A 15,969-nucleotide genomic window follows, 5' to 3' on the forward strand; every position below is an offset into this window, starting at 1 on the left:
ACAAAGGAACAAACAAGTCTGTCTTGGAAGAAGTACAGCCAGAATGTTCCTTAGAAGCCAGGATGGTGAGATTACATCTCACACACTTTGGACAGGTTATCAGGACAGATCAGCCTTTGGAGAAGGACATCATGCTTACTAAAGAAGTGGGTGTGTGAAAAAGGGGAAGGCCCTCAACAAGATGGATTGACACAGTGGCTGAAACAGTGGGTTCAAGTATAACAACGATTGTGGGCAGTGTTTCATTCTGTTGTGCAGACTCAAGGGCACCTGTCAACTAACAACATATTCCTAGGATTGGGATTGCTGGCTCATATGGTATTTCTATTTCTAGGTTTTCAAGGAAGCCCTGTATCATTTTCCAAAATGGTTGTACTGCCAGCTGTGCATAAGAGTTTCAGTCTCTCCAAAGCCTCTCCAGCTTTTGTCGTTTTCTGTTATTTTGGTTCTTGCCAGTAACGTCAGGGTGAGATGGTATCTCGTTGTGGTTTTGATTTGTATCTTTCTAATGGCTACCGATCTCAAGCATTTCCTCGTGTGTCTATTAGTCTCCTGAATGTTTTCTTTGGTGAAGTGTCTGTTCATATCCTTTGTCCATTTTTTAATTGGATTATTTGTCTTTTTCTTGTAGAGGTGTTGGATTTTTGTATGTATTTTAGGTATTAGGCTTTTGTGGGATTATCATAGCCAAATTTTTTTTTCCCAATCTGTAGGTTCTGTTTTTACTCTTTTGGTGAAGTCATTTGACGAGAATAAGTGTTTAATTTTTAGAAGATCCAGGATATCAAGCTTAACTTCTGGTGTTTTGTATTGCTAGTTATGATTTGTATTCTATTTATACCATGTATTAGGGCCTGTAACATTGATCCTATTTTTTCTCCTCTGATCTTTATTGGTTTTGATTTTATATTTAGGTCTGATCCATTTTGAGTTAGTTTTTGCACATGGTGTGAAGTATGGGCCCTGTTTCATTTTTTTGCAGATGGACGTCTGGTTTTGCCAGGACCATTTGTTTAAAAAGACTGTGTTTTCTCCACTTAATGGGCCTTGGGCACTTATGGCAGATCAGGTGACCATAGGTGGATGGGTTACATCTGGGTTTTCAACTCTGTTTCATTAGTCAATGTGTCTGTCATTGCATCAATCCCTGGCTGTTTTGACTACAGTGGCTGTATAGAAGGCTCTATGGTGAGGTAGTGCAAGTCCTCCTACTCTATTTTTCTTCAGTAGTGCTTTATTTATCTGAAGCCTTTTTCCTTTCCTTCCGCTAATGATTAGTTAATGATTAGTTTTTCCATCTCTTTAAAGAATGTCATTGGTATTTGGATTGGGATGTGTTTTATTTGTATATTGCTTTAGGTAGAATTGATATTTTCACAATGTTGTGCCACTCAGGGGTGCACTAACTTCTGGTGCAGTATGTGATGTCTGGACTTAAGTGCATGTGGGAAAGAAGAGAGAGCAGAATCCAAAAACAAAAAAGAAAAGAAAAAATAAATAAAATAATTTAGAAAATGCCTCAAGGGAACATAGTGGCCTGGACTGGGGAAGCCATATTCCAGTGGCTCCCTGGCTGAAGGGTGGTCACAGCCTGTCAAAAAGCAGTGGGTGGCACATGCAGCCAAGTGGTCAGGAGGAAAAAATGGAAGGAAGGTAGAGAGAGACAAGAAAATGAGAAAGAAAAAAATTATATATATATATATATATATATATATATATATATATATATATATATATATATATATATATATATATATATATATATATATAAACTTCCAGTGAGAGCCCACCAACATGGCTGCACATATGGGGAAAGGGCTGCTCAGCCAAGTGGCCCAGCACAGCCAGTCAAAATGCTACAGAAATGGAACACAGCACCAGCTAGTTGAGAGAGAGAAAGACAAAACAAAAATAAGCAAACAATAACGAAATGGCACTGAATTAAACTGCTGGTGGGGGCAAGGTGAATCCAAGTGGCAAACAGCCAGAAAGTGGCAGAGGCAGTGCAGAGAGTAGCAGTGTGGGGGGTGAAAAAGCATGTACCCTTGGTTAACGGGTGCTCCGTCTCATGCTGAGAGCTCCGTGAAGTTGCCTTCCCCTACCCACTATCCTCAGCTCTTGGTGGCTGAGAGATCCAAGATGGTGTGTCCATGCTTGCCAGCTGGCAGGGGACATCCACTTTGCAGCTTTTCTCATTCTCTGTCAGCCTTCTATTCCATTCAGTGCTTGGTTGAATTCTTTATTCCCTCATTTGCAACTTAGGGCTCCAGGATTGATGACTGTAACTGTTTTATTTAGTTTTTAGAGTCTTTGCTATAAAGGAATGGTGTGGTGCTTCTGTCTATAGCAAAATGTTGGCTCTGCCTCCTGGTATATTATTGTTAAATTATGAAAATATCTTGGGTCTAGGAAACTCTCAGGGATGGCTCTTCTCCATCCAGGAGCATGCTGAGACTGGGCCATCTCAGCATGAGTACTCCTTCACAATAATTGCAGGAGTAAAAGTAGTGAGACTCTCAGGATTTTTTCCCTGCTTCTCCATTATCTGAGTTCTTGACTGCTTCCATGGGCACTGATTGTGGACCCAAGTAAAATGAAATCCTTGACAATGTCAATCTTTTCTCCATTTATCATGATGTTGCCTATTGGTCCAGTTGTGAGGATTTTTGTTTTCTTTATGTTAAGATGTAATCCATACTAAAGGCTATAGTCTTTGACTTTCATCAGTAAGTGCTTCAAGTCTTCTTCACTTTCAGCAAGCAAACTTGTGTCATCTGTGTATTGAAGATTGTTAACGATTCTTCCTCCAGTCTTGATGCTGTAATCTTCTTCCTATAATCTAGCTTCTCTGATTATTTGCTCAGCACACAGATTGAGTAAGTATGGTGAAAGAATACAACACCGACACACACCTTTCCTGAATTTAAACCATGCAGTATCTTCTTGTGTTTGCAGCTGCATCTTGGTCTATGTTCACGTTCCACGTGAGCACAATTAAGTGTTCTGGAATACTCATTCTTTGCAAAGGTATCTGTAATTTGCTATGATCCACACAGATGAATCCCTTTTCATAGTCAATAAAACACAGGTAAACATCTTTCTGGTATTCTCTGCTTTCAGCCAAGATCCATCTGACATTGGCAATGACACCCCTCATTTCATGTCCTCTTCTGAATCAAGGTTGAATTTCTGGCAGTTCTCTGTGGAGGCACTGCTGCAACCTTTTTTGAATTATCCTTCTGTGAGATAGATTGACACAATAGCTGTAACATTGGGTGCAAATATACATGGGAAAGCTGAGCAATGAATAAGGAAGACCGAAGAAGAATTGAGGCCTTTGAATTGTGGTGTTCACATAGAGTATTCAATGTACCATGGACTGCCAAAAGAACAAACAAATCTGTCTTGGAAGAAGTACAACCAGAACGCTCTTTAAAGCAAGTATGGTGAGACTGGGCCTTACATACTTTGGACATGTTGTCAGGAGGGGTCAGTCCCTGGAGAAGGACATCACGCTTGGCAAAGGACAAGGTCAGTGGAAAAGAGGAAGACCCTCAACGAGGTGGATTGACACAGTGGCTGCAGCAATGAGCTCAAGGATAACAAGGATTGTAAGGATGGTGCAGTGTTTATTTCTGTTGTGCATAGGGTTGCTATGAGTCGGAAGCAACTCAATGGCACTTCACAAGAACAACAACAACAACTTGACTACAGAAACCAAAGAATCCTTATTGTGTGTAAGACAGTATTAAATTTTGCTCTTTTCCATGTTCAAATATTTGGAGAGCTGCATTGGAACAGATATCACAAAAGTGGATGAACCTCTTTGTGTTCCCAAAGGGTCTTAGCTAACTAATGAAGCAAGAAATGGAGAAAACAGACTATTTCAGAGATGACAAATCAAATGTCTTTGGGGAGTGGTAGATTCTCTATATATTCATGCTCCTACTTGTCCAACTGTATTAAATTCTATTTTAAAATATTAAGTAGTTCAAATAAAATAGTGAAGCAGGTTGGACATTGTCTATGGAATTAGGGTAGATCAATTTCAGAAGGCATTATTTTGCCAAACAAAAGATCTATTACTTTCCGCCCTAAGCTGCAACTATAGGCTGAGATCTGAATAAGCACTCGACATTATCTCCTAAAAAGGAGACTGACTTTATCGGGCCTACACAGTACAAAGAAGACGTAATGATAGCAACCACCTTTCCACTCACATTCCCCAAATCCCTCCCTTAATCTCATGTCTGCGTATTCTCTCTGGGATGGATGTCATTGCGGTGGGGAAGATGGTGATGTCTCCTCTTAGACTATGCCCAAGTACCTCATCCTCAGCAGTTCAGGTGCTTGGCGAATGGAAAATCTGAGAAATCAAACTGAGTCCCAAAGTGTCATGTAAGCAAACAGGACACAATACACAACAATGTCAATCTTCTTATAATCCTTTTCGTGCTCTCCTGCCACTGTGGATGGGCACTTGTTTCTTACTACCTCAGCTCCCCCAAGATTTCTACATCAGAAGTGGGAGTTTATATCTCATTAGCATTCATACCTCTAAAATGAATTTATTTCAGAAGACCTAATTGTTTTGTGTGCTAAAGTAAAATTTAATTTCACTAAGATTTGAACTATTTAGGTGAACATTAGTGATTGAGACAAATTTGTTCATTTCACTTTGTTTTTGCAGTGTTTATTTTCTGTCCATAAACAGTGGCATTTGCTCTTATTTCCTCACTCTTAGCAAGAACAGAACCCAAAATTAACTTTAAGGAATCTCTTATACAAGCTGTTGTCAATCACAATGTTTGAGAAGTGTAAATAAGCCTGCCATCCAAGAGTTAATTAATTCAATGATTGCCATGCTAAACACAGAGATATTCAAAGACACCTAAAAGGGATGTCACAACCCTCAGGTAAAATTGAACTTGACTGAAATTTGATAAAAACTAGCTACAAATAACACACACTCAAATCACACAGAAAAGAGAGCAGCAGATAATATATCAGCTCATACCTGGAATTGGTAGTGAGAAAGTACACTAACACAAGGACTCAGCTTTTCTGGGTTCTCCTACTTTCATGCAATTAAACCCTCAAATAACAAAAACCCTTCCCATTGTTCAGAGATCCAGGTTAGCTAAACAATCATCTGATTGTATTGCGGACTCTCACACAACTTGACACAAGGGAGAGATACTGTTGTGACTGTATCGTCTCCTCAGCAGTTGGGTTTTTAATAGTTAATGAGTAGATTGACAAACTAGCTTTCCACATTTGTTTCTGTAAACTAATTTATTGAAAGTATGCTGAGAAATCGGTCTTTAAGTGTGCTAGTATACCATTCTTGCACATCTGAGTGCTAGATACTGGAGCTCGGTGACAGTTTGTTCAAACAAGGAGACCCATCTGCATTTCTATTTAAAGGCAGCCATTTGAGAGGGTATTTTCTTTGTCCTAAAGACACACTCCATTTAATGCTGATGTGGTTTCTGCTTGTCTATCTATGATCTGAATGAAATTGTTGAATATCTGATTCTCGTTCATAATACTTAGTGAGCATTCAAGTTTTCGCTGAGGAAAATATTCAGCTAGAAACCAAAATGGTGACTAAGTGCAAATCTCCTGCTTTCAGTAGACCTAAAATTTTGACATCATTACCAAGTTAAATCCTTTCAGGTTGGTTTGGTGCTTCACAGACACGGATCTCACCCAAGATGACCTAAAAAGAAGAGCTCATAAATATGTTCCCTCAGTTCATAAATGTTTAAAACTGCTTTTCTCTAACTTGGAGTTTTGATAAGGAACAGTAGATACCGATCCCTGGCTCACACATATTCCCTTGAGTTTCCCGAAAATGCTACTCCACAGTTGCCTGAAAATGCTACTCCACAGTTGCCTTAAAACTTTCTTCAAAGTTATGTCAGTCTAGCTTTCTTCCCCTAATAATTACCTTGTCCTTTTGTACTTGAGGCAATGACAATTTATTTTTATTTTATTTAATCCTAATAGATTTAATAGGATGTGTCTGAGTTTACTGCTCTGGGTTACTTTTTCCAGGTGCATAATGGGTACAGGTCAAGGAGTAGATCTATCCTTTTTCCTGGGGGAAAATTTGAAGTGATTGGCTTATGTGGACATGACAATGTGTCTAGTGAAACCGTTTTCAGCATTTACTTCTGTTTGATCTCATTATTGTCTTACTGAATTATTGTGGGAGATCTCTTACATAAACATCACTGGCTTTTAGGGTTAACCATCCTTAATACACGCTCTCTTATCTGTTTTGTCCTGACCCCATAGATAAGAGGATTAAGGGCAGGGGGAACAACCACATACAAATTGGCCAGAAGGATGTGGATGTAATGAGGGATGTTGTATCCAAAGCGATGTGTCATGAAGGAGAAGAGAGCTGGCAGATAGAAGGCCAATATGACACAGACATGGGAGCCACAGGTACTGAGTGCCTTAAGCCGGGCATCCCAGGATGGAAGATGGAAGATTGCTCTGAGGATTTGGACATAGGAAAATCCAATCACAGAAAGATCAATGTATCCCACTGAGAAGGCAATCAAACCATAGATAACATTGACCTTAATACCGGCACAAGCTAACTTTGCTAAGCCCATGTGTTCACAATAGGTATGGGGGATAATCCGGACACCACAGAAAGGCAACCTCAAGATGAGGAATATGAATGGAGTCGCAAAGACCAAAGTCCTGACAATGATGACTATGCCCAGAATTGCTATCACCTTGTTGGTGAGGATCATGCTATATCTTAGGGGGTTGCAGATGGCAACATAGCGGTCTATGGCCATGACTGTCAGCACCACAGACTCCAGGCCAGTGCATACATGGATGGTGTACATCTGTGTGATGCAGGCACCAAATACAATCTCCCTGAGATTGAACCAGAAAATGCCCAGCATCTTGGGGATGGTGGCTGTGGATAGACCCAGATCAATGCCAGCCAGCATGGACAGGAAGTAAAACATGGGCTGGTGGAGGCTGCTTTCAGTCTGGATCACAAACAGGATAGTGATGTTCCCCAGGAGGGCTGTCAGATACACTGTGAAGAAGGGGAAGCCAATCCAGATATGTGCATCTTCAAGTCCTGGAATTCCCATCAGAAGGAAGGAAGAGGGGTGGAACTGTGTATTGTTGTGATGAAGGATATTGAAGGGAATTGGTTATTGCCACATTTCTTGCAGTAGTTATCTTGCTTCCAGGAACAGACCCCAACCTCTTTCATAACACATTGCCTAATTCTTGGAGAAACATAAAATCCATTCTTTAATTCCATAATACAACAGAAGAGACCTGGAGAGGGAATATGAGGCACAGTTAAAGAGACACTTGGACTTTGAAATCTTTGCCTCACCTATATATATAACTGTGCAGAAAATTTCTAAATAGCAACAGTCATGCACTTCCTATGTTTCTCTTCCCTTCAATCCTTAAAGGCAAACCTGCACATGACATTAAATTAGCAAAAAATTTGTTGAATTAACTTCAACTAGTCCAAAGAGCCACCTTTTGGAAATAGAGCCAGAGTTGCTTTTCCTAAAGATATTTCCTTCTCTAGATTTCTCCTTGAACTACTTTACTCACTTCAGGAAACATTCTTGCAAAATATGACTATAGACATTTTGGTTACAGGATGCTCCTGTTTCCCAAAAAGTATGTTGGAGATATGTCTCAGGCTACCTGTTAATCAGGATGTAAAGAAGAAACAAGATGAAGTGTGCGTGTGTGTGTGTGTGTGTGTGTGTGTAAAATATCACTATATCGCTGAACTAGGATTGAGGTGGAGGTGACACAGCCAGTCTGATGGTTGAGGAACACAATGCATTTTTGAAAAGCAGACCTGAGAAGTTAGGAAGATGCTATGTGGGAGGGGTTGTGATGAAGGTGAAGGATCAGACAGCTGGTGTTTGGATCTGAGCTGAGGAATGAAATTAATAAACTCACGCGTATTAGGAGACTTTTACATAATTCCAGCAATACAGTGCTCCTTCTAGAGCGACAAGACAATGTACCATCATTTCACTATACTACATTCCCTTTCTAGAAAAGATTAGCATTGGATGTCCCCAGCTATTTTAAGAACCTATTGTGATCTATGATTTGTGAACGTCTTTTCTGCCTTTTTCTTGTTGAATTATAAATATGGACAGTCCTATCATGCCACCTCAACAGTGGCACTGTTGATATCTCTGTCTTTTTTAAAGTTAGAGTAATAGCAAAGTCAGAGCGTGCCTTAACATGGAAACGTTGTATAGTTTGTGTTTATTGATGCTGTAGTCAGTTTCGCTGATGTAGTGATGGTTGAGAATATGTTTAAGTTGGCAGGAGACTTGTTGAACTGAAACAGTTGAACCTCTCTTGTGTGCCTTGCCGCTGATTCTGAGTTGTAACTGGTCCTGTGCCATGAGTGTTATCTGTAACAAGACTGGATCTGTACAGCACTTGGGTGTGTGCAAATGAGAGTGGGAGAAACTTTGTCATTGCTGATGTGTTCTTGGGTAGACTTTGGGCATGGGTAAAACACCTATAGTATTGAGCTTGTGGGATCTGGGAAGCGCAGTGTCTAGAGCACACCTATGTGTTGCCTTGAGTGCAATGAGATCTGATGTGGTGGCAACAATTAAAAAAAAAAAAAATCTCTTGCCTTGACTCTAACAGAGGCTCCAAGAGCTGTTTAGGAGGTATACTGGCATGTGCCATTTGAACTCTTTGCTTTCTCCAATTTTCTGTAATAATATACTGCGGAATTGTTTCAAAAATGTCGTGATCCTGCTGTAGAAAAGGAAGATAATTTATGACTCTTTCACTCCCTAAATTGCATTAGTCAAATCTTTTTCTCTGATGGGTTCCGATCCTATGAAAGTCACCCACTAACGAACTTTGATTAGATTTACCTTTTTATTCTCGTCTTCCCCTGACCTAACTTTCAATCTGCCAGAGATTCTTTTAATTTCACTCTCTAATAAAAAAGAATTCAGGTTGTGTTAGGGAGAAAAAAGTCGACCTAACATTATGTTGCAGGCGTTTGCTCAGTGTTTTGCAAGTATTATTTTATTAAAGTTAATAACAAGCCTAAAATTGGCACTACTGTTGTCCCTACTATGGAGCTCTGGTGGCACAATGGCTAAGTGTTCAGCTGCTAAGTGAAGGTCAGCTGTTAGAACACAGCTAGCAGCTCCGTGGGAAAAGAGACCTGGTGATCTGCTGCCATAAGATTACAGCCTAGGAAACCCCATGGAGAAGTTTTACTCTGTCCTATAAGGTCGCTACGACTTGGAGTCTACTCAACGATACACAACAACAACGTTGTCCCCATTTGGTCCCTGGGTGGCACAAACAGCTGAGCGCTTGATTACTAACCTAAAGGTTGGAGATTCAAACACGTCCAGAGGTGCATTGGAAGAAAGTCGGGGCAATCTGCTTCCAAAAGCTTCTACCCTGAAAACTCCAGAGCACAGTTCTTGCCATGAGTTAGAACTGACTTGACAGCGACTGGTTTCTATTGCCCCCGTTTACGGAGAAGTCATATCCGGCTTACAGCGGTTAAGTCACATCCCCAAGAAATTCAAAACTGTGTCCGTCTGACTCAATGGCTACGGCTTTTAAGTAGCATTGTCTTATTAATATGTAAAACTGGGCTCATAATGCTGATTATGTGGAGCTGTTCTGAGAATTAAAATTTATTGACATGTGATGTGCCTTCTCTGCCCTGCATGTCTCTAAATAAATGTAATCATTATTATTACTATTACTCATGACGAGCAGAAAGAGAAATATTTCCCCAGACCATCCCTTTTCATCTTACCTGTCGCTTACTGCATTTAAACTCTTATTATTTTTCATGCAGTTATTTCATTTCTCTACTAATAATGTGTAACTTCTTTCCAGCTACAAAGATTTAAAACATTAAATTTTTTTTTTATTAATTCTAACTTATGCCTTCCTTTATAATCAGCTATTAAGCCCTTTTGGTTCTGTTTTGAAATTTGTGTCTAGTTTTATCTGTTCTTCTACCTATTCTTATTTTCACTAATATACTTCAAATGAGCGACATTGTTAACCTGACCTATTATTATCAAATTGTCCTACCTTCGTAAGGGTGATTCCATTCATTTTCATGACTCCAAGTGCTGCTTTTTTTTTTTCTTCTGTTGATTTTGACAGTATTTTCCTAGTATACTTTTTCCCTGGACTCTCTCTCTCTCTCTATTTCCAGCTGCTTACAGAATATCTTCATCAGTTATAATCAAGGCACATCTCATTTAATAAGCTCTGTACCAAGTTCATTATCTCTACTCTGAAGCCATTCTTCTCCGCTTTCCCCAATCCCAGTTAATAGTATTACATACATTATCCCAGAAAAGAAACCTTGGAAACATCCTCAATATTTTCCTCCATATCCCTCGAACTTCAGATCCAAATGCTCATCATTAATTATTGTCGATTCTTCATTTACACAACAAACAAATATTACTAGATAACCTCTAGGTGCCAACTGACAGTGTTCAAGCTGCTGGGTGATAAAAATTAAGCCCAAGATCTGCTCTCATGGATCATATAGTCTAGTTAGGGAGACCAACATTAACCAAATAATCACCCAAATAGATGGTAAGGAACAACTGGGCTACAAAGAAGACGTACTATACAGTAAGAGCTTATGTAACCAAATCAGGGTTAATGGGGGATGATTTCCTGAGGAAATGCTGATGGAATTGATAACTGAAGGATGAGAATCCATTAATAAGTGGAAGCAGAGCAGGGAAAAGTATTGTACTTAGCAAGAACAGGATATGCACAGGCCGAGTAATGGGAAATGGCATGGTACATACGAGGAAGTGAAAAATCAGCATGAGTAGGGCTTGGAAGGCACAGGGTAGGTGAGATGAAAGAGCGGTAAGGAAAGATCATGCAGGCTGTAGAGGTTAACTTTAAGAAACTTTATCTTTATCCTAGAAGCAATGAAAAGAAGCTGTAGGATTTGTAGCAGTGGTTTAACAAAATCCAATTTACATTTCAAAAAATAGCGTCTGACTGTGCCATCGAGAACACATTAAAAGCAGCTAGAGCCTTTGCACTAGTTTTTTTTTTTTTTTAGAGCCTTTGTAGGCAAATGAGTCAGGAGGTTGTCACAGAAGTCCAGGTTAAAGATGTTGTTATCTTGGACCATGGTGAGAGTGACAGTCTCATGAATTGGAGCAGGTAAATTTTAAGATCGTTTAGTAGGGTTAGTTCTCAGAAATAGCTGCCTAATCCAATTTTCTTTCACAATTGCTGCATTAGTTAAGGCATCTATAATCTTTTAACTGGTTTCTCTAATTCATCTGTCTTTACCGGTGGCCCTTGATATTTTTCATTTTGAAAATGCCCGAGGGATCAGTGCAGTCCCATTAATAAAGCACGATTGAGAAGCACCGACTTATACCTTAAGAGGAGAGGGCAGGGAGCTATGTGGGGGACTAAGGGAGAGATATAAAGGGGTTATATGTCGGGAGACAGGGACGTCATTTGAAAAAGTACTCCATTGATTCCTAGGGTAACATGTAGGGTGGGCAGGAGGGTGAACCTTATTTCACCTGTTTGGGTTTGTTGCATCGTTTTTGCAAAATAAATTAGTCTGCATGTTTTTTGGGATTTTATAGACTGTGACACAGTCTTACAATTGCTCTTAATGACTTGGGTTTACTTACCACTATTTACCACCAACCTCTGCTCTGATCTGTTCCATTATAGGAATTTTCAGTTATTAATTGTTGAGTTCATTTCACAAATACTTACAGTGTGCTTAACTAGTGCTATACATATACAGTACAGCAGAGATTCAGTTGTTCTAAGTAATGAATCTTAGATTATAATAATGCTAGTATTTTCTTTCTTGCCTCCAAACTATGTCTCTACTGTCATAATTCTTTTTTTTTTTTCTTAATACTTTGTAGGGAAACTTTATAGAAGGCCCTTTGGTATTCTGAAAATGTAGATTCCAAATGCTCCAGGTCACAAGATTACCATCGGCAAAACTCATTGTCTATGCTTCAAACACTGCTACCATTACTTTGCAGTCATCTTCGCCTTTTAGGTGTACAATAGCTTTTTCTGTTTAACAAGGACTTCCATGTATATTATCTAAGTATATCTTCACCATAATTTTCAGAGGCTCTCTTTGCCCCTTCCTGAATCTCTCTCTCCTTTCATATACTTTATGTCCTTGGTAAGCTCTGATGAGCTTCTCCCAGGGACTGATTTCCATTCTTTGCAGCAGAATGTAATTATATCTTTACCTGTTACCGCGAATTGTGTACGCCACGTGCTGCAAAGCTAATACTGAGACAGGAGGAGGTAAGCAGCGAGAGGGCTTTACTGAATACCGGTGTCCAAGAGTCAGAAGGGTCAAATTCCTCCCAAATTCTAACCCTAAAGGGCTAACTGGAGGGTTCTATAGGGAGAAAGTCAGGGTTTAGAGATTTCCAGGAATGTTGATTCTTCTTTGAGGTGGACACGATAAAGTGATCTATTATTGAAGCCCTGCAAGTCTCTTCACACCATCTTTGAGTCTTGCAAGGATCTTCATGCCGTCCTGGTTTCGGTCACAAGGTGGATCTGAGTTTTGTTCAGCTACGTCAGTCCTGTGTGTTTTGCCTCTTGGAAGAGGAACATAGTTTAATCAACAACAAAAAATCGATTATTTTTCTTTAAAGGAACAATCACGAGACAGATTTCAGAGCAACTAAGTATGTTTCAAAGACTAGAGATTACTCACGGCTTATACAGCTGTACTAAAACATTAGGAAATATATTCTCTCTACTTCAATACTAAAACACTAAAGAAAAAAAAATATATATTTTTTTTCTCTACTTCATACCCAGGCTCCAAGGCCTCCTATCTCCCAACCTCTTTTGTGCCTCATTTCAGATATGCTACAACCTTCTCCCACTAAGTGACTGATTACTCAGAGTAAAAGTTTCCTTTCTGAGATGAGAAAATAGAAGGAAAGGCTTCATTTGTTCTAGCAGACGAGCATTAGCATTGATAGTTCCCTCATGTTTGCATACAGTGCTCCTCCTTCAGGTGCTTGTGTCTCTCTGTGTGTTCCTGTGTTTATTGACACCGGTTTGTTTGTTTATCACTGTGTATGCTTTGCCACGTACTTTTGTGTTAGTGCCTGCTGTGTTGATATGAATCCAGGTTCTTCTCAGCCCACCTTCTATCTCTCTCTCTTCCTAGTCTAGTCATTGTTTTGTGCTGTCGAACTGATTGTCAACTCACAATGACCCCCTGTGACAGAGTGGAACTTCCCCATATGGTTTTCTAGGTTGTAATCTTTATGGGAGCAGATTGCCAAAGTCTTTCTCCCATGGAGCCACTTGCTAGGTGGGTTTGAATTCTCAACTTTTGAAAAGCAGCTGAGTGGTTAACTGTTGTGCCACCAGGGCTCCTTTCTCTATTGCTACTTCCCTTGAAGATGGCCCTATCTAACAGAGACTCTGGCTGAGTCACTGGAGCACCACAATTCAATGAATCTCTTTAGTTACTGCCACATGAGCCCTCTTCCAGCATAGCCAGGAGCTGACTCACCTACCTCTGCGCAGCATCAAGAAATAATTTGTCGGGAACTGGATGCCACAGATGGAAATCTCTAAGTGACCAAATTTTCAATAGTCAGGGCCAAAGAGTTATTTCAGAGCTCTAGATCCTTGGCAAAAGCATCTGAACAGTGGGATGTCTCTGTACCTGGAGACTCCCATATCCCTGAGGACAGAGCTCTGTGCTTTCTGGTCACAGGTACCGTCTGGTTTCAGAAGACCTGTGTGCATCCTCTCAGGCAGTACTTTCCCCAATCAAGTCCCAGGAGTCCAGTCCTTCAGAGGCGTAATGGCCTCACACCAATGCTTTAAATATCATTGTAGTACGAAGTGAACAGTAGTTTTTGGCACATAGGCAGTGAATTCAGGAAAAGATCACTACAGAAAACAAACCAGAATTTCTTCAAAGTCAGCTTCGGACATTTATTAAATGGCAGAGCCAGAATTCTAACTTAAGAATTCTAAATCTTGAGCTACATCTGTTTAGAAAAAAATACACTTTCTGTGAAAATATAGTACAGTACCTCTTATGCTATACATATAATTACTAATATTAACATATAAAAATATATTTATATAAATATGTGCATAAATATATTTATGTCAAGGAGATATTTATTTTTAGAAACATACTAAATAAGGATATGGCTCTTTGTCCACTTACATATTCTGTGATCTTGGTCAATGTTATTTGCTGTTCTAAGCCTTGGTGTTTTTCACATATAAAATGAGTAAAATTGTATCTACTTATAGAACTGTTGTAATGATATGATAAGATAATGCCTAGAAAATGCTCAGGACACTGTTCACCAGAGATGAATTGATAAACAAACACTGGCTGTTATTAGTCATCTTTATGGAATCAGGCAGCTTAAATTTAAATCCCTTTTCTGCCATTCACAGCTGGGATATTTGAACACATTTCTGTACCTCTGTGAACCTCATGTTCCTCCTCATAAATTCACAAAGGTGATGAAAATAACAATTCACCTTTCACATGGCATTTCTCATAACTGGAGTGCTGGTGGTACAGTGGTTAAGAGCTTGGCTGTCGATGAAAAAAAAATTGCAGTTGGAATTCACCAGCTGCTCCTTGGAAACCCTGCAGGGCAGGTCTACTCTGTAGGGTCTGTGGAGTAGCTAAAAGTCAGAATCAACTACAGAACAATGGGTAATGTGTTTTTCTCAGAATTAAATATGATAATGCATTTGACTAAAATGAAAGAAATTTTGACAGTTTATTAAAAGGAACATTGAATTATTTGAAATATATATATATTTGGTGTTGAATTTGAATAGAAAATGTGCAGGTACTTTTTAGTTAACTGTTGTTGTTAGGTGCTGTCAAGTCGGTTCCGACTCACAGCAACCCTGTGCACCACAGAACGAAACACTGCCCAGTCCTACGCTGTCCTTACAATCTTTGTTATGCTTGATCCCATTGTTGCAGCCACTGTGTCAATCCATCTCGCTGAGGGTCTTCCCCTTTTCCTCTGACCCTCTGCTTTACCAAGTATTATGTCCTTCTCCAGGGATGGATCCCTACTGACACCATGTCCAAAGTATGTGAGAGTAGTCTTGCCATCCTTGCTTCTAAGGCGCGTTGTGGTTGTACTTCTTCCAAGACAGATTTGTTTGTTCTTTTGGCAGCCCGTGATATATTCAATATTCTTCACCCACATCACAACTCAAAGGCGTCAATTCTTCTTTGGTCTTCCTTATTCATTGTCCAATTTTCACATGCATGCGATGCGAAAGAAAACACCATGGCTTGGGTCAGGCACATCTTAGTCTTCAAGGTGACGTCGTTGCTTTTTAAGACTTTAAAGAGGTCCTTTGCAGCAGATTTGCCCAGTGCAATGGGTCTTTTGATTCCTTCACAGCTGCTTCCATGGGTGTTGACTGTGGATCCAAGTAAAATGAAACCCCGAACAACTTCAATCTAATGAGATTGCTCATATTAACTACTCTCTTATTTGTTCAGGAAACCCTGGTGGTGTAGTGGTTAAGAGCTACAGCTGCTAACCGAAATGTCGGCAGTTGGAATTTACCAGACACTCCTTGGAAACCGTACGGGGCAGTTCTACTCTGTCCTTTAGGGTCCCTATGAATTGAAATAGACTCCATGGCAACTGGTTTTTGCTTTGGCTTATTTGTTTAAGAAATGTATTTGGCTTGACCACTAGATGTCAGTAATGCTCAAGGGTTAGGCAAAGCTTTGGTTTTTCCACTCATGTTTATTGATCATCTGCTATGAGCCAGACAACATGTTAATTAGGGGCTCGATAAACTTTAGTTGAATCAATGAAAGTTTGATTGCTATTCGGACAGCAACCCTATGTGCTTTGAGGACTAAGGTGT

The 15,969-nt window shown here is 39.7% G+C and overlaps 1 protein-coding gene across 1 annotated transcript; it reads right to left on the minus strand.

The window, feature by feature from the left end:
* Positions 1-6,235: 6,235 nt before the first annotated feature.
* LOC135231985 (olfactory receptor 52E5-like) lies at positions 6,236-7,054 on the minus strand. The gene has a single exon (XM_064289231.1). It carries the CDS (start codon positions 6,996-6,998, stop codon positions 6,237-6,239), a length of 762 nt encoding a protein of 253 aa, XP_064145301.1. The 5' UTR covers positions 6,999-7,054; the 3' UTR covers position 6,236.
* Positions 7,055-15,969: the final 8,915 nt, after the last annotated feature.

The sequence above is a fragment of the Loxodonta africana genome, chromosome 7, assembly GCF_030014295.1.
Source record: "Loxodonta africana isolate mLoxAfr1 chromosome 7, mLoxAfr1.hap2, whole genome shotgun sequence".
NCBI classification, from domain to species: Eukaryota; Metazoa; Chordata; class Mammalia; order Proboscidea; family Elephantidae; genus Loxodonta; species Loxodonta africana.

Excerpts from the sequence above, each read along its gene's own strand:
- LOC135231985 (XM_064289231.1), bottom strand. The coding sequence starts at position 6,998 with ATGTTTTACTTCCTGTCCATGCTGGCTGGCATTGATCTGGGTCTATCC.